General features: G+C 37.8%; 1 protein-coding gene across 23 annotated transcripts in view; it reads right to left on the bottom strand.

Moving 5' to 3' along the window:
• Nucleotides 1-19,942, bottom strand: part of SOX6 (SRY-box 6) — a 723,815-nt gene that overhangs the window by 88,156 nt on the left and 615,717 nt on the right. For 15 of the 23 annotated variants that reach the window (XM_027563370.1, XM_027563368.1, XM_027563367.1 and 12 more), the window contains 2 exons: nucleotides 8,546-8,695; nucleotides 2,226-2,451 (listed from right to left, as the gene is read on the bottom strand). In XM_027563370.1, coding sequence (XP_027419171.1) covers nucleotides 2,226-2,451; nucleotides 8,546-8,695 — 376 coding nt within the window. The remainder of the gene's footprint in view (nucleotides 1-2,225; nucleotides 2,452-8,545; nucleotides 8,696-19,942) is intronic. The other 8 variants (XM_027563381.1, XM_027563361.1, XM_027563362.1 and 5 more) reach the window with 2 other exon arrangements.

Raw genomic sequence — 19,942 nt, forward strand, 5'->3', positions numbered from 1 at the left:
AAAGTGAAAATATTTACTTTCATTATATTCCATGCAGCACAGAAGGACAAAATTTAAAATTAAACAAAATTTCCTCTATATCTTGCATTTTATTGTAGGTTAAAATTGATACTTTAGCTTTTCCAATTTTAGACAAAAAGAAGGCAACTGACTGACAGATTTCAGCTGCTGTGGTAAAGTTTAATGTGATGAGGTTGTGTGTTTCCTGGTATGAGCATTTCATAGCACACGTGTGTGTGTGTGTGTGTATATGTGTGTGTGTATCTGTGTATGTGCACACACCTCACAGAGACAGATGGGACGGAGGAAACCAGACCACGATCAAGCTCACGTCTATGCGTGTGCAGTACATGTGCTTATCACTCAAGTTTAGAAAATATTCCCAACACTATCTATGGAAAAGTTTTAGAAAGTTAAACAGCCACTTTTTAGCCGATGGAAACCCTGTATCTTTAGCTCTGAAGCTTTTCTGATTAAAAAAAGAAAATCCATCCAGTATTGTGTGAACAAGGGTGCTATTACTTCAGCTCATTTCTAGTTCACGATCTAAGGAATACACTCTGCTAAGATGTAAACTCCAAAAGAACAAGGGCCTGTGATACAGTCATTTTTGTCCCTCACTATGCTAAGTACAGAAAACAAATGCTTTCCAAATAAAATTTAGAAGTGGTTTATAGGAGGGCCATTTCAAGATCAAGCCTATTATTTATCCTCATGTTGGCTTTTTTCCCCTCATCTCACAACTTTCAATAATCCCGTGATCATATTCACATGCTGGGAATGATTCATTTCTGTTTGCCACAGTGATCCCACTGACTTGGAGTGAAAATCTCTGAGCCCCTAAAAGAGTGTCCTGACTCAAAAAGAGGATAGACTGCTGAGTAGATCCTAATGTCCCCAGTTTCAGTAAGGAAGATTTACATCTTATCATCAGAAGAGCCACTTAAGATTCAGCATTGTTCAGCAAATGTTCCAACTATGAGTTTTCAAAAGGAGCACTGAGTTATATGTGAGAAGACCTGGATTTTAGTTTTAACTCTGCTAATTAACAGCTACATGGCTGTGGGTGAGTCACTTTATCTGTAAGACAACAGTTTATTATACAAGAATAACAATAACATACTACCTAACTCATAAGATGATAGTGAAAAATCAAATGAGATAAGGTAGACAAAATGTTTGGTTAAACTGTAAATGGCTACACTTATACATTATTTATTGCTGTAAGCAATTCAGGCTATAGGATTAAAGAAAACATGGAAGATAATATGGTAAAGAAATGCTGGTTCTAGTCCCAAATCCCTTTGAACTTCTGTGTCTTATTGGAAAATTAAGAAATGTATAGAGCATGGTAATAATAATGTTCATATTTATTTGGCTCTCTGCCACTGACAAGTACTTTCACAATTACTGTTTCATTCCACATGTATTTGTAAATGTGTTGGTATTTGGCTGTCTAGTCTTTTGGGTTGCATGCCTTCTGGGTTCCAGATATCATGTTAGAGACTTTATATATATATACATTTCTGTCTTAATTCTCATACCAACCTATAAGCTAGGAAATAATATTTCCTTTCCAGAGATTAGGAAACTCAGTTAAAAAAAATATTAAATAATTTTCACAGGGTCACACAGCTAGTAAGTAAAGGCTCTTTCTCAGTTCAAGGCTGCCTGATGCCAGATCCCATTTTTCCCCTATACTTCTCACACCAGGGTATGACATCCCTAGAGACAATTGGCAGTGTATCAGAGAATGTAAGAAGACAGAGGATCACTATGACATATCTTACTAGATATCCACTTTATTTTATATGATGTCACTGAAGTGTCATTCATATTTGCTTCAATGCAAAACTGATATAGGATAAGGTATAAAATTCACATTTTACAAAGAAAACAAAATTTCAAAAAATTTTAGACTTTTGGCAGGCAGCTTTCAGGCCAGTTTCCTTTAGGCCCTTGGAGAGTTCATGGTCACTCTTACTCTGCCTAGAGTCACTTCAGTGACAAAGCACTGACTCAACACAGAAATTTCTAAGTCTCTGATTGCTGGATCTACCTTTCCTGAAAGTTCTAGTCACCCAAGACGCCACACTGGGTTATGTTTTAGTAGAAAAGAATTTACTTTTACGTTATTTACTTTCAGTATTTAAATTTTTCTTGGACTAAAGAATACTTTGGAAACAAGAATCAGTCATCATTAAACGCATTTTGCTTTCCTTTACCTAATTCATAAGTCTCTTCCTGGTGTTGACTTTTCCATTTACCTAAAGAGGATCCTCTTCCCAAACTTCCTCCAATGGGGCTGGGGATGCTGCTTTTGTTAGGCAGATTGACAGGGCTGGTTTTGCTGGCTGAGAAGAGGCTCTGGGTGGGAGATGTTGGGGACTTTACAGGCTCAACTGTCTTGGGTCGGGATGAGAGATTCAGCGGCTGTGCTGCTGCTTCATCCTACAAGAGTTTAACATAAATAATTATTTAAAAAAAAAAAAGACAAATGAAGCACATTATCACTTAGTAAGCCACAGTTATTTTACACCTCAGAGACAATGCCACATTCTCCACAATAATAACAAAAGAAGCTAATTATCTACCTCCTTGAAGATTCATCGGAAGGAAACCTCATTAATTTCCCTGTGTTATGCTTCTATTTACATTAACTGTGTAGTTGGATCATTCTTTTTGCCAAATTAAAATCTGAATTAGCTCACATTACAGCTTAATTTCCTAATGTGTTTTCAGGGATCCAAATTAACCTAGGGCATTTACAAAGAATTATTTAAAATTTCAGCAGCTCTGTAGTGCTTTTGTGTTATTTTCTCTGAAAAGTTCCTGGAACTATAAATGGGCTCTGCCGCTAATTTTTTAATATATATTTTAAATCAAACAATTGCAAGTACTTTAAAAATGGAAACACTGTAAGCCTTCTTCTGCTCTCCTGGGCCTTTGCCCAGAGAGCCGCATGCCACAGCATGGCTTCTATGTGGCTTTCTGGGCGTGGGCACTCTTCATGGTCTATATTCTGGTCTCTATTCATGTTTAAAATTAATTTTTGTAAAGAGCAAACACACATTATAATTATGTTTTACATACCATGCTATATGCAATTTATTTTTCACGTCTGAAGTGATGTCTCTTTATATTCTTTGCTGCATATATTTACAGAATGTCTATTTTAAGATGCCTGTTCTTCTATACTGAGCACAGTATTCAAATATCTGGCTTCTAACGCTGGTTTTACCAGGAGCTTGAAAGCTAAGCTCCTTACCTTTATTTTTTTGTTTCATTTATTCTGCCATGTAACACCCTTAACAACACTTCTTTCATTCTAGAAATTTAATTGTAATATGAACATACTCATTTAAATGCTAGGTTTTTAAGATCTGCAGTATTGTGTTTAAAACAAAATTTCCAGCAAATGTTAACTCCTCTTTTGCTTCTGAGAAGGCACAGAGAACTTGCGTTTCACATCATTGTTTAGAACACACTGAACTTTCTCCCCTATGGCAAACATGTCACTTCTCTGGGACTCAATTTCTTCATCTATAGAAAAGAGGGCCTGATTCTAGCTGATCTCTAAGGTCTCTTCCAGCACTAAGGGTCATTGTTTAAGTGGGAAGAAAAAGGGATGCCAGAAAATAGTAATCAGGAGGGAGGATTAGAAAGAGAAAATGTAAATAACATGCACAAAAGAGCCATTATGACTAAACATTGTGCTAGATATTTTCAAGTATATTAGCTCATTTAACTACCAATAACTATGAGACTGGGGAGTAGTATTCTACATTTACAAAGAAAGAAGCAAAGTGATAAAATGACCATCCAAAGCCATACAGGGAAGGACAGAATTTGAATTATAGTTTATTAGGCTCCAAATCCCAGGCACTTTTTTTCTTTGCTGAATTATCAGATAAAATAAGTAATTTGATAGTGTCATGATACCCTAGCTTTATTTTGTTGTTTTGCTTGTTTGTCTTGGTAGGAAATAAGTAATCTGGCACATCTATGGTGCAATGTACTTTTATCTCTAGATATACGATATGGAGAAGGAAATGGCAACCCACTCCAGTGTTCTTGCCTGGAGAATCCCAGGGACGGGGGAGCCTGGTGGGCTGCCGTCTCTGGGGTCACAGAGTCGGACACGACTGAAGCGACTTAGCAGCAGCAGATATACGATAGGTCCTCAGGAAACATAGTCGCATCCCTCACAAACAGTACTTAATTAAAATTTACTTGCCTTTGCTCTGAATTCAAAGGATATTTAGACTAGTTAGTTACTTTACTCACTTCTCAATAACGGTGATTTCTACGTTAGGTATGTAGTTAGTTTTCTCCACATTTCTTTTACTTAACCAAGTTTCTTATGATCCCTTAGTTCAGCGTCTTCAAATTTAGAAAAATTTCAGCCATTACTCTTTAAAATATATTTTCTGTCCCTTCCTTCTCTTTCTGGGGCTCTATTTGTATATATTAGGCCATTTGATGTTCTACAGCACTGATAGTCTTTTTTTCTATGTTTCATTGTCATGTCATCAAGCTCACTAGTTTTTCTTCTGTAATATCTAATCTGTTGCTATTCCAAATCAATACCAATCCAGTGTACTTTTCATCTCAAACACTGTATTTTTCATCTTCAGCATTCAATATGAATTTTCCATGCCCTGCCTTATAATGTTCATGTTTCTTGAATATGTGGAGTTTATAATATCTAGTTTTATAATTCATTTTTGAATATAGGCAAACTTCAGAGACATTATGGGTTTGGTTTCACACCACTGCAATAAGTCAAATAACCCAATAAAGCAAATCACATGAATTTTTGGTTTCCCAGTGCATATAAAAGTTATGTTTATACAATACAGTAGTCTGTTGAATGTGCAACAGCATTATATCTAAAAAACAATGTATACACCTTAATTAAAAATAATTTATTGCTAAAAAAATTGCTAACCATCATCTGACTATGCAGGATTTCTACAAGCCTTCAATTTGTAAAAAGTACAATAGCTGTGAAGGACAATAAAGTGAAGCTCAATTAAAAAGTATGGCTGTATATTCTAATTTATTATTTAGTCTTACAATTCAATAATTTCCATTTCTACCAACAGTGCCACTGAGCATGGGAAGCACTGATTAACTCCCAATCAAGTCAATTCTTTTCCACCATGGCAGGCCTGCTGTTCATCCTCACAGCTTGTCCTGCCCCAACAGACACTTTGTGGGTGAAGAGAAGCAGATATGCTTACTTCTTCACTTGGTCTAGTTGAAAGTCTCTTTTAAGAGCTGTTTTTATTGTCTTATCTAGTAATTTTATCACCTGTGTTATTTTGAGGTTTATCTCTAGTGATCGATTTATTCTCTTCATTATTTTTCATATTTTCTTGCAAGCCTGATAATTATTGAATAGATGCTCCACATTGAGATTTTTACAGTGTTGGATTTCAGTTTGTACGTTACCTTAAATATTTGTGGACTTTGTTCTAAGACATGGAGAGCCTTACCAGGCTTGCTTTTAAACTGAGTTAGGCAGGTATAGAGATAATTTGGCCCTACTAGTGAAGTCCATGGGGTTGCTAAGAGTTGGACACAACTGAGCGACTTCACTTTGACTTTTCACTTTCATGCACTGGAGAAGGAAATGGCAACCTACTCCAGTGTTCTTGCGTGGAGAATCCCAGGGACAGGGGAGCCTGGTGGGCTGCTGTCTATGGGGTCGCACAGAGTCGGACATGGCTGAAGTGACTTAGCAGCAGCAGCAGCAGTGAAGTAATACCCTGCTAGGGACTCTACTTGGTACCCATGTATCAAGAGATCGTTCCAATCTGGCCAACGGGAATACAAATCATCCTCAGTTCTTCATGAACCTCGTAGTGGTTTTGCCTGCTACATCTTGCTTTCCCCCTGGCCTCAGATGTTTCCTCACATGTATAAGCTGCTCAATACTCAGCTAAATACAGGGAAACCTTCTGCGGATCTCCTGTGCTCTCTCTCTATACAGTTCTCTCCTCTGGCACTCTACCTCACAAATTCTATCTACCTTGGCATCTTGAAACTCTGAAGTCTTGTCTCTCTACTCAGGAAGCCTGCCAAGCAGCATGTGGGGAACCCCCACATACACCCCACACTATTGCCTGGAAGCTTTTCAAGACAGTAAGCTGGATCAGCTGTGGTGCCTGCCTCTCTTGTTTCGCTTCTATCAGAGGTCACTTTCCTGTATTCCTACTGGAAATGTCTGAAACCACTGTTTTATATTTTGTCTTGAGTTTTACTTCTTTAAATTTGAAGAGCAAATAGAATCCCTGTTCCTCCATAATGGTTTAAAATGGAAAACTTCTTGGTTTCTTTTAGAACCTCTCAGGGTATACAACCAGATATTTCAATCACAATAACTATTACCACTTACCAGCATCTTTATTATCATCAGATTCCTATCATCAACATCATTGCTATACTAACATTTATTAAATATTTACTATATGCTAGAGGATGTATTATCTCACTGAAGACCCATAATAATATTAACCTTCAAATTGCAGAGGCAAAAACTAACATTAAAAGAAGTTAAGTAACTTGCCCAAGGTGACACATCTAGTAAAAGTCATAGAACTGACATTTGAACAGAAACAACCTAACTACTGATGTTGACAACTGTAGCAAATAAAAATTCTTCGGGGGAAAAAGGAACAGAAGACCATCTATTTTTATTTTTATTACCTTCAGCTAACAATGCCCTAGGTTACACAGTCATATTATATACAGAGGGAAAGAATGATTATAGAAAGAAACATGAGATATTTTAGTGACCCTAATTCTTTCAATTAGCAAAACATAAGATTATTTTTAGAACTTCTACAATAATAGGTTGGAGCTATTTTAAAAATTTAAAACATTTGCTTTATGTCTTAGTCTATATAGTTTTACTCACACATACAATAAACAATCTAATAAGTATGATAAATGTTTCCTTTGTTATTAACATAAAGTAGAGTCAAGTTAAATTATACAGAGAGCTCCCTAAGAATTTGTATGTGGTCAAGTGAGTAATAAAATTCAGTTGGCCCACAAAGCTGGAATGGTAAAAGCAGATATAAACTTGAGTCTAACCAGGGAACATTTTACTCATCCAGTAAAGGCTTGGTTTGGTGCAATTCCATTTGGCCAACTCACTTACAAAATGACTTTTTCATGTTAAAATATTTAATACTCAATACCTCAAGTCACTGATGTTTGATATGCTTATACTCCAACAACTATAGTTAAACAAAGTGCTTTGGTTTGAATTGTAGTGTTCTCTTACTCACAAAAAGAAAGTCCTGGAACACAAAATAGTCTGTTTCCATAAGTTAATGCTATCTTATTAAATGTAAAGCCCCTATTGTCATATCTCAATATTTCTAACCACAAAGCATAAATGTTCATTTACTTTTTTGGAGACCGTAAAGGCATGGGGGACATTAAATTAATTCCTTTGGACAGGCACAGGCAGAACTATCCCTCCTAATTATGTTTACTTTTTTTTTAATCTTTGGTATTTGGGATCCATATTTTTAATGGCTTTCCTGAAATCTCGAAATTCCTATCTACATGTTTTAGAAAATAAAACAATTTCAGTAATTTTGTGGACTTCAATGCTGTTTCATTGGCCTTAGGTATTTCCCATGTAATGAAGTAATAATGGCAAAATTTCTCCAAAGGCAGTACTTTGGACACATACAATAATACATCTGTGCTTAGTGTATCCTTCAAAGTAAGTAAGTCAATGATATAAAAGAATTGTTTCTTTGAACTTTCTGAATTTTTAAATTCAATATAGGAAGCAAAAACAATCATAAAAACCTATAAGTACCAGCTGCAGCACAAAGTTAGACGGGATCATCAGTTCCCCTCTGTCACCAAGTACTTCCTGGCTACTCCATTTTAAGACACTGAAAATCAGTGAGGAAAGGATCTATTAATGTTTCAGTCATAACTTGGGCGATCCTATTTATCCTATCACAACTATACATGGCATTGAAGCATAATTAGATTATGACACCACTCATTCCTCAAAGCCCACATTTATAACTATTGTTTGAGGGAGAGAGACCTTTACCATCAAACCATATAAAGGTCCAGCATCGGGTTCTCTTTTTTTCTTGTCAATCTAAAGTTTTGAGATCCTCCTCCTCTAGCACTATCAGTTGGCTCCCCACCTGTTTAAAGTTAGAGAGAAGTGTCACAAGACTATGACAAAGACTGGTAATAAAACCATGGCCATACATGCCAATGAACATTAAAAAATAAAAGCCAGAATCCAAAGGGGAAAAACTGTTGAGAAGTAAGTTTGCAGATTCAGGTAAAGATCTCACAATATGGCACTATTGTTATCAAAAGGGAAACACCTGTTTCTCAGTGCTCAATCATGAAATTTACCATAAAGAGGAACATTTTGGGGTTCCTTTATGTTGCTTTGCTTCCTGCTGTTTATGCCCAGCACAGCCTGGTTCACTACCTTCCTTGTGAAGCTATTTTCCAAACTGTTTCCATAATCCTGCAAAGCAAATACCTTAACTTGAGTTACAGGGCTGGTCCCTCTCTTTTCATTTTTTATCCCAGTAGGTGAGACTGCCCCTGCTGCGTTTGGTGGCTGTGGAGTTGATGGCATCTTTGCTCCAGGTGACACCTGCATGCTGGCCAGCTGAGCGGCATAGAGCTGCTGCAAAACAGGGAAGACAAAAATCATCTCTTTAAATGCAGCTGAAACAGAGCTTCTGAAAAAACTTACCGTATTGTTAGATAACTATTTCTCTGAATGCTTTGAAATTTCTCTTTCACTATTTTTAAAGAAGAATATAAAAAAGAATAAATAGTATAACAGAAAGAAAGAGCAGTGCTATGGGAGCCATTATTCTGTTCCTGGTCCTTCTAAAAATAAGTTTAGGACCCTAAACAAAGGATTGACTTGCTCTGGAACTCAGTTTCTTCAATCATACAGAAAGGAATTTGACTAATTCCTTTGATCTCAAATATTTGTTCGAGTACTTAAAATCGTTATAAGGTGCACTAAATGTTGTTATGTCCATTCATGTAATTTTAATATTCATGAACTAAGAAACTGATCTAAACTTTTCTAGGCACTTCTGGAAGAACATCATTCTAATTCAGCACTGACTAAACTTTTCTAGGGATGCTGACCCCTCTGGGTGTTCAGAGTGCTGCCCTCAAGATCCCTAAGGCCCAGTATCAGTCCCTCCTTCCTCTATGCTGCATATAGCATAATCCTAAAGAGAATATAGCCAGATTTGTGGAGGAAAAAAGTCAAGCTTCTTTTTCCTAGCACAGGATGTGAAATCCTTAACAGTCGATTTATTAGCTTTGGGGTGCAACTGGTGATAAATAAATGTGTTAATCTGTTATGGTTAACCAGAATTCAGATACCTCAATTTTAACATAATTTAATGCTTTAAAATGCCATTCAAATATTTTCTTTTCTTATTATCATCAAGATTAAGCCATTACCTTGATAGTCATATTTTTATCATAATAAATAGAAAGCTTCCTAGTTCATCAACCACAGAGAAAACAGCTCAAACTTTGCCATATTAGTAGACGAGAAAAAACAGGTGGTTTGTATGTAATTTCCAGCATTACTATCATTCAGATGGACAAATAAAAAAAAAATTACAGTAATCAAAAACAGACCTTTCAGCACATGTAATTAAATGAAAGCTTAATAAAGAATAATTTGCAAGAGCCAGATGTGCTTATGTCATGATTGTTGCTTTCTTTGGAACAATTTCTCTAATATAACAAGCCTCTAAAGAAATTAAAGTTTCATAATTCTGTATGTGCAATGACTCAGTGGCAAGAAAAATTCACAAGTAATAGCCAGTCAAACTGCTAGAACTTCAGGGAGAAAAAGGACTGTCTTGTTTCCTTTTTACTCTGTTACACTCTTGTCTTTTAAAATTCAGCCAGGTGTCTTCAAAAGGGGCAGGGATGGGGGTGGGATGGAGTTGGTGCTAAGCCAGTGAGGGAACATTACATATTGAATGGAGTGGAGATGGTTGAGAGTTGGAAAAGTAATGACTATATGGCGATAAATGGTGGCTAGTATCATCACCAATATGCCTTACTATTGAGTATTAAAGAGTCAAGAAATCTTAGACAGGTAAGAGTCCTTAGAAATCATTTATGTCTTCATTTTAGCTCCTGATTCACAAGATGAGAAGAAAGTCAATTTTACTTAATCACAAGTCCTTCAGGAAACTTTAACCAGTGAAGAAAAGCTGAAAAACAGATTGTTGGACACAAATCTATTTTTTTTAAAGTTGATTAAATTCAGAAATCCTTCAAAATAATTGAACATTATAGTTGCTTTTTAGAAATAGAATAGTGTTAATTGCTTCCTCTAAAGTTTTGACAATCATTTATTTTATATTTCTTTATTAGGATTGTACTTAAGAAAGACAAGATTCCTTAAGAATTGTGATTTCTTGGAGTTCCTTGGGTGTTGTGGTTACTGATACATTAGATGCAGGAAGAAGTATGGCCATAGTTTATAAAACTTACAGAGCTGGGTAAACTGGACAGTAAGATATTAGATAAGATTTAGTAGAAAGAGCCTTGCAATAGAAATCAGAAATTAAAGTTCACTGTAAAGATAGAAAGTGCTCATGAAAGTAAACATTTTCACATTCTAACAAAATATTTTAGATATAAGTATAGAGCTTTTCAGATTGAGGACTTTAGATCTGTCTTGGATAAAAGAATGCCATTCATTAACAGGCATAGGTTTACGGAATAATTTTACAAATAGCTCACCTTCTAAGCAAACATTAATTGAATATATTCTATATGTTAGGCTTTGTATTAGGAGCTGTAAAAGTAGTTCAGTCATGTCTGACTCTTTGTGGCCCTATGGACTATACAGTCCATGGAATTCTCTAGGCTAGAATCCTGGAGTGGGTAGCCTTTCTCTTCTCCAGGGGATCTTCCCAACCCAAGGATCAAACTCAGGTTTCCTGCATTGCAGGCAGATTCTTTACCAACTGAGTTATCAGGGACGCCCAGGCTGGAGAAAGGAAGATCCACTGGAGAAGGGAAAAAGCTACCCACTCCAGGATTCTGGCCTGGAGAACTAGTCCATGCAGTTGCAGAGTCAGACAGGACTGAGTGACTTTCACTTTCATTAGGAGATGAGGAGGCTTCAAACTCTTGGAACAAGCTTATGGCTCTGGAGAGGATGTAAGATAAAGATCCTCAGCATCTGATTTGTACCTTTCCTGCAAAGCTTATCACTTTTTAAAAACCTTGTGTATAGATATGCACTGGTTTCCCTGGTGGCTCAGTGGTAAAGAACTCACCTGCCAATGCAGGAGAAGCGGGTTTGATCCCTGGATTGGGAAGATCACTTGGAGAAGGAAATGGCAACCCATTCCACTATTCTTGCCTGGGAAATCCCATGGACGGAGGGGCCTGATGGGCTACAGTCCATGGGGTTACAAAAGAGTTGGCACAACTTTAGTGACTGAACAGCATAGCTATACACATGTCTTATCATTTTTGATAAACTATAAGCTTATTGAAGTCATGACCAAACTAATTACTTTTGAATGCCTAGTATCAAGAATAGTGCCTTGCAAATAAAAGATAATCAATCAATATTTTCTGAATTAATGTCCCATATAAAGTCACTGGGTGTTAGGGAGGAGAGATATTCTCTCTATAGATAAGGCAACAGCAGTGGTATATGATTACATTTATTGCAAATATGATGAATAATTTTATGGCAATGAGTTTTAAGATATAAAAGGAAAATAAATTCAGTCCAAGTTAAATTATTCTAAGAAACTGTTTTCTTGAAGTCATTTTTAGAATGTTGACTAGATCGGTCCTGAATAACTACTGGCTTCACTAACGCACCTTACATTTTCCTAAAACAAATTGTAGTACTAATTTTTTCTTCTTAGCCTAATTATGTATAAATTTAAATTTTCCCTAAATTTTACTGTATCCTTTTCTGAAAGAACATAAAATATTAGTTATTTATATAAATAGCTTTAAGTTAGAAAACTCCTTTGAAAACTAATGATTTAGGAAGGAAAATAGGTTCAGTTCAGTTAAGTCGCTCAGTTGTGTCTGGCTCTTTGCGACCCCATGAATCACAGCAATCCAGGCCTCCCTGTCCATCACCAACTCCAGAGTTCACTCAAACTCACGTCCATCAAGTCGGTGATGCCATCCAGCCATCTCATCCTCTGTCATCCCCTTCTCCTCCTGCCCTCAATCCCTCCTACGATCAGAGTCTTTTCCAATGAGTCAACTCTTCATGTGAGGTGGCCAAAGTACTGGAGTTTCAGCTTTAGCACCATTCCTTCCAAAGAACACCCAGGGCTAATCTCCTTTAGAACGGACTGGTTGGATCTCCTTGCAGTCCAAAGGACTCTCAAGAGTCCTCTCCAACACCACACTTCAAAAACATCAATTCTTCGGTGTTCAGCTTTCTTCACAGTCCAAATCTCACCATACATGACCACAGGAAAAACCATAGCCTTGACTATATGGACCTTTGTTGGCAAAGTAATGTCTCTGCTTTTTCATACGCTGTCTAGGTTGGTCATAACCTTCCTTCCAAGGGGTAAGCATCTTTTAATTTCATGGCTGCAGTCACCATCTGCAGTGATTTTGGAGCCCCCCCAAAATAAAGTCTGACACTGTTTCCATTGTTTCCCCATCTATTTCCCATAAAGTGATGGGACTGGATGCCATGATCTTCCTTTTCTGAATGTTGAGCTTTAAGCCATCTTTTTCACTCTTCTTCACTTTCATCAAGAGGCTTTTTAGTTCCTCTTCACTTTCTGCCATAAGGGTGGTGTCATCTGCATATCTGAGGTTATTGATATTTCTCCCAGCAATCTTGATACCAGCTTGTGCTTCTTCCAGCCCAGCGATTCTCAAGATGTACTCTGCATATAAGTTAAATAAGCAGGGTGACAATATACAGCTTTGACGTACTCCTTTTCTTATTTGGAACCAATCTGTTGTTCCATGTCCAGTTAAACTCTAACTAATACCCTCTTCCAACAACACGAGAAGACTCTACACATGGATATCACCAGATGGTCAACACCGAAATCAGATTGATTACATTCTTTGCAGCCAAAGATGGAGAAGCTCTATGAAGTCAGCAAAAACAAGACTGGGAGCTGACTGTGGCTCCAATCATGAACTCCTTATTGCCAAATTCAGACTAAAATTGAAGAAAGTGGAGAAAACCACTATACCATTCAGGTATGACCTAAATCAAATCCCTTATGACTACACAGTGGAAATGAGAAATAGATTTAAGGGACTAGATCTGATAGACAGACTGCCTGATGAACTATGGATGGAGGTCCATGACATTGTACAAGAGACAGGAATCAAGACCATCCCCAAGAAAAAGAAGTGCAAAAAAGCAAAATGGCTGTCTGGGGAGGCCTTACAAATAGCTATGAAAAGACGGGAAGCAAAAAACAAAGGAGAAAAGGAAAGATATACCCATTTGAATGCAGAGTTCCAAAGAATAGCAAGGAGAGATAAGAAAGCCTTCCTCAGCAATCAATGCAAAGAAATAGAGGAAAACAATAGAATGGGAAAGACTAGAGATCTCTTCAAGAAAATTAGAGACACCAAGGAAATATTTCATGCAAAGATGGGCTCAATAAAGGACAGAAATGGTAGGAACCTAACAGAAGCAGAAGATATTAAGAAGAGGTGGCAAGAATACACAGAACTGTACAAAAAAGAGCTTCACGACCCAGATAATCGTGATGGTGTGATCACTCACCTAGAGCCAGACATCCTGAAATGTGAAGTCAAGTGGGCCTTAGAAAGCATCACTATGAACAAAGCTAGTGCAGGTGATGGAATTCCAGTTGAGCTATTTCAAATCCTGAAAGATGATGCTGTGAAAGTGTTGCACTCAATATGCCAGCAAATTTGGAAAAGTCAGCAGTGGCCACAGGACTGGAAAAGGTCAGTTTTCATTCCAATCCCAAAGAAAGGCAATGCCAAAGAATGCTCAAACTACCGCACAATTGCACTCATCTCACATGCTAGTAAAGTAATGCTCAAAATTCTCCAAGCCAGGCTTCAGCAATATGTGAACCGTGAACTTCCTGATGTTCAAACTGGTTTTAGAAAAGGCAGAGGAACCAGAAATCAAATTGCCAACATCCAATGGATCATCAAAAAAGCAAGAGAGTTCCAGAAAAACATCTATTTCTGCTTTATTGACTATGCCAAAGCCTTTGACTGTGTGGATCACAATAAATTGTGGAAAATTCTTCAAGAGATGGGCATACCAGAACACCTGACCTGCCTCTTGAGAAATCTGTATGCAGGTCAGGAAGCAACAGTTAGAACTAGACATGGAACAACAGACTGGTTCCAAATAGGAAAAGGGGTACGTCAAGACTGTATATTGTCACCCTGCTTATTTAACTTATATGCAGAGTACATCATGAGAAACGCTGGGCTGAAAGAAGCACAAGCTGGAAACAAGATTGCCGGGAGAAATATCAATAACCTCAGATATGCGGATGACACCACCCTTATGGCAGAAAGTGAAGAGGAACTCAAAAGTCTCTTGATGCAAGTTAAAGAGGAGAGTGAAAAAGTTGGCTTAAAGCTCAACATTCAGAAAATGAAGATCATGGCATCTGGTCCCATCACTTCATGGGTAATAGATGGGGAAACAGGGGAAACAGTGTCAGACTTTATTTTTTGGGGCTCCAAAATCACTGCAGATGGTGATTGCAGCCATGAAATTAAAAGACGCTTACTCCTTGGAAGGAAAGTTATGGCCAACCTAGATAGCATATTCAAAAGCAGAGACATTACTTTGCCAACCAAGGTCCGTCTAGTCAAGGTTATCGTTTTTCCAGTGGTCATGTATGGATGTGAGAGTTGGACTATAAAGAAAGCTGAGCACCAAAGAATTGGTGCTTTTGAACTGTGGTGTTGGAGAAGACTCTTGAGAATCCCTTGGACTGCAAGGAGATCCAACCAGTCCATCCTAAAGGAGATCAGTCCTGGGTGTTCATTGGAAGTACTGATGCTGAAGCTGAACCTCCAGTACTTTGGCCACCTGATGCGAAGAGCTGACTCATTGGAAAAGACCCTAATGCTAGGAAAGATTGAGAGCAGGAGGAGAAAGGAGCGACAGAGGATGAGATGGTTGGATGGCATCATTGACTCGATGGACATGGGTTTGGGTAGACTCTGGGAGTTGGTGATGGACAGGGAGGCCTGGCGTGCTGCAGTTCATGGGGTCACAAAGAGTCAGACACGATTGAGCAACTGAACTACTATATAATAGCTTACAAAAATATTGTTTCATGTAAGATTCTCAGATCATTGTTCATAGTTATAATGATGATGATAATGAACATTCATTTCCAAATAACATTGAGGTTTTAAAAAGTCAACAGTGTAGTAAAGCTTACATTAGGCTTAGTCAAAGTCTTATAAACTTTGATGAAGACTGTTTTTGTAAATATAGGTCTTTCCATTTTAATTTTGCAAAAATGTTCAGTGGTCATTTGGGATACTGAATTGTCTCTTTATCCAAAATATATAAAAGACGTAGAGTACATGTAAAAATGAGCCTAGCTAAATATTTTTCAAAATTATAAAATCACTCATATTCTATAGAGGCACTTTAAGAAACACTTTTACTATTTTATGGCTAAAAAAATTCTACACTTATTATTAGTTCAGTTTTAATAAAGTAGCCAGTATTAAAATTTCTGTAAGCTGAACAGTAACATACTTAGTACCTACAGCTGAAAGGGGCTTAACAGATCATTTATTCTAGTCTGACCTCTTCATTGTACTGATAAGCCAAGGTCTAGAGAATAAAAGTAGCTTGCCCAAGATCATATAGTTAGTACTGGAGGGAGAATAAGAATGCTTTAGTCCTCATTTCAACATTATTATTTAAGTAGAAATGGATATATGAACCAATCTTTGCACCTTTCAAGCACACTTCCAGTATTGGTGAATTTTTTCAGTGGCAAATCTTTATTTAGTGTACTATTACCTAACACTGTTCTAAACAATAGAAGTGCAACCACAAGCAACTCGGAAATGGTCCCTGTTTAACAGCACTATTAAACCCTTTGGAAGTAACTATGAATGATGGCTAGGATAAGTGTTGAGAAAGAAAACTATAGAATGTCAAGAGACTATCTAACAAAAGTATTTAATATAGTTTGGAGGATAAAAATAGCTTTTCTAAGGAAGCAATGCTTTGAGAACTACCCAGGTGGAAAAGTTGATAAAGAGTATTCCAGAAAGAAGAAACATCAATTACCGTGGCTCTGAGGCAAGAAAAGGAAAGAAAATAATGTTTTCAAGGAACTTAAAGCAGGCCAACAAGGCAGGACTATTGAGGAGCACAGAGTGGCACGGGAAGAGGCAAAAGAGGGGTAGGGTCTTATTAGGCCACACGAATAGTTTCAGACTCTATCCCCGAAAGAGAGGTATCTAGAAAGAGCAATGAACTAGAATCAAGACATAAAGACTCTTTTCTATGTTTCACTACCAGCTTATTGATCAAACTTGTAAGTAAATTGGATTAAGAAAGTCCTATGACAATTTCACAAACCCACAAATATATACCTCTAGTTGTGTTTCCAGTGGTCATGTATGGATGTGAGAGTTGGACTGTGAAGAAGGCTGAGCGCCGAAGAATTGATGCTTTTGAACTGTGGTGTTGGAGAAGACTCTTGAGAGTCCCTTGGACTGCAAGGAGATCCAACCAGTCCATTCTGAAGGAGATCAGCCCTGGGATTTCTTTGGAAGGAATGATGCTAAAGATGAAACTCCAGTACTTTGGCCACCTCATGTGAAGAGTTGATTCATTGGAAAAGACTCTGATACTGGGAGGGATTGGGGGCATGAAGAGAAGGGGACAACAGAGGATGAGATGGCTGGATGGCATCACTGACTCGATGGATGTGAGTCTGAGTGAACTCTGGAGTTGGTGATGGAAAGGGAGGCCTGGCGTGCTGCGATTCATGGGGTCGCAAAGAGTCGAACACAACTGAGCGACTAAACTGAACTGAACTGAGTTGTGTTTCGGGAGTTCTGTGTCCTGAGACTAGCCTTAAAGAAAAACCTATTTTACATTTGTATTCTAGTGACACTTTTAAAACTAAGTCCACTTAGATTTAACACAAAACAGTAGGTCCTACCAACCACACTCAGCCTTAAAGTGAAATTCTTGAGTGTCTTTGAGCACACACACCGGGCTTAGGTCTCATCAAGACCTAAGAAATATATTGTATCAGGGTCCTTTTACAACACTACTGTATTTGAGAAGAAAGGCATGCTTTACCTCCCAAAGAGTCAAATTTATGTCAACTTATAATGGATGGTGTCACAGTGTATCTAATACTCACCACAATGTGAAATACACATTCTTTTATACCTGCTTTCTGTGATAAATCACATAAGATCTCCAAAGGAGAGCACCACAGAAAAAAAGGTGGAAGGACTTTTATTCTCATAATCGCATGATTTTCACGTCACCACTCATCCAGTCATTCAGTTATCACCTCTATTCATTCATGTGTTAATTCAACAAACATATATTGAGCACCATCTCAGTCAGGTACTATGCTAGGTATTTTACACTTATTTTATTTCATCTTCAAAATAGTTATGTATAATAGGAATTATTTTCCATCTTTGAGTCAGTCTCACTTTAAAGACCATATGCATCCTGCTACTACATGTTGAAATTATTTAAAATAAGCTATACAGTGAATCACAATGAAACCCATTTCCTGTTCCTAACTACCAGATAAGAATCATTTTCCAAGATGAGATTCTGATATTGCTGCTCTTCTGAGCTGTTCTGACATCTTCCAGATGTCTCACAGCTACTTTTCCTAAAATGCTGCTGCTGCTGCTAAGTCGCTTCAGTTGTGTCCAACTCTGTGCAACCCCATAGACCGCAGCCCACCAGGCTCCCCTGTCCCTGGGATTCTCCAGGCAAGAACACTGGAGTGGGTTGCAATTTCCTTCTCCAATGCATGAAAGTGAAAGGTGAAAGTGAAGTCACTCAGTCGTGTCCAACTCTTAGCGACCCCATGGACTGCAGCCCACCAGGCTCCTCCATCCATGGGATTTTCCAGGCAAGAGTACTGGAGTGGGGTGACATTGCCTTCTCCGTTTCCTAAAATAGTCCTTCATATTCTCAAATGGAGAAAGAAGACTTAAGGGTACTACCAGCCACTTTGAAGGAGTAAGGGGCACAATTTTTAGCTAAACTTTCTTCTCCAACCAAGCTGTGAGCCATAATAGAAGACACCTGAAATACCCTAGTGACATATGTTTAATAGACTGATAAAGTAAAAAAGAACTATGCAGACTACGGGTAGAAATAGGAGAACTTGATAAAAAGGGAAGCTGACAGGGGCTTTAAATTGGCACCAGTAGGCTCTAGTATATGGAAACCAACAATAAAAAAAAGGCAGACACGACTTCACACGCTGGATTCTCTTTGGAGTAAATTCTCCTGTGTTTTGTCATTTCAATTAGAAAGGGCATTTTAAAGTGGCCTGTCGGAATCTAACCCAGAGAGGGAAAAAAAAAAAAAAAAATTTCTCCTTCAAATACAACTCGCCTATTGGTAGATAATGAAGAAAGGAAGAAAAGAGAAAATGCTGTTCTATAAAAGCATTCAACAGACACTGACTTGAAGACTTCAACTCTCTCCTTTATATTTACCTGATTTACTGTGGTTCCACACAAAGTCTGAGAATCCCAGGCTTCTAGCCCAGGTTAACTCAGATTCTGTTCTCATATACTAGACACTACTTGAGGTGTCATAAGGAGATGTTGGAGAAACAAGCAGGTTGGGTAGGGTGGCATTCTTCAGGAAATCTCACTACTTACGTGACTGATGCTGTCTAACACTAGGCCCCAAGCCTGGCTCAGTTCACCAGGGATATCCTAGATTTTGTTACCCTCTCAAAACAATGCTGATGACCATTCTACCGACCAAGGAATGCTATAAAAGCTGGGTACGTTCAGCAGTGAGGCTGTAAGAAGGTGAAAAGGAGACAGGGGTAATTAAGCAGCTTGATTTAGTGCTTGTTCAGCACAGGGAAGAAAGTGTGTCAGTAATAAGTCATTACAGACTGAAGGAGGGGTGGGGGAGAGAGTTTAAAAATAATTTGAAAGAGATCACAAATACTTTTACTTCTCATAAACCTCCAATGTCAACAAAATGATCCAGGAAATATAGCTGTGGTTTTATGGAAGGAAAGAACTGAAGTCCTTGTTTTCAGCATAGAAGGTACTTGTTTAGCTATATCCCTCATATTTGACACCATAGAAAACTGGCTGTGAGAACAGGAGGAGAGAGGAGCAACAGGGAAAGAGCGACTCCTCCCACTCATCACAGTCACGTACTGGGTTAATTCCAAGTCAGTCCCCTTGCCCCTCCTGCATATTTTTTATTGCCATATTTTCCTTTCCTATTAATTGCTCCTATTTTCCATAATTCTACTCATCACTTTCTCCTTAAAGACTTACCTGTCTACTGCCTCCTTCGTATTCCCACTATATCTCATTCTCTATCTCTGTGTACTTTCTCCAAATTGTGAGCTCCCTAATTAAGGAAAGAATTGAGTCTTATTTGTTTTTATGTCCCTAGAAACTAACTTAATGTCTCACAATTAATACATGTTTTGTTAATATGAGCCACTAAAACCCCTTCATTTTACTTTCTTGTCTCTATCTCCTTAAAATTGCTATAATTTCTGCCTACACCCTTTTCTTAGTATACTTTTCCTCACACCTTCTCCAAAAGGAACCCCAGAGATGGAGGTAATTTCTCTTCACTTATGACTTCTTGAACCAATAAGCATGTGAATTCGCCATGTAATGCATTGATTTTCTTGCA

Source organism: Bos indicus x Bos taurus, chromosome 15 (genome assembly GCF_003369695.1).
Source record: "Bos indicus x Bos taurus breed Angus x Brahman F1 hybrid chromosome 15, Bos_hybrid_MaternalHap_v2.0, whole genome shotgun sequence".
Classification (NCBI taxonomy): domain Eukaryota; kingdom Metazoa; phylum Chordata; class Mammalia; order Artiodactyla; family Bovidae; genus Bos; species Bos indicus x Bos taurus.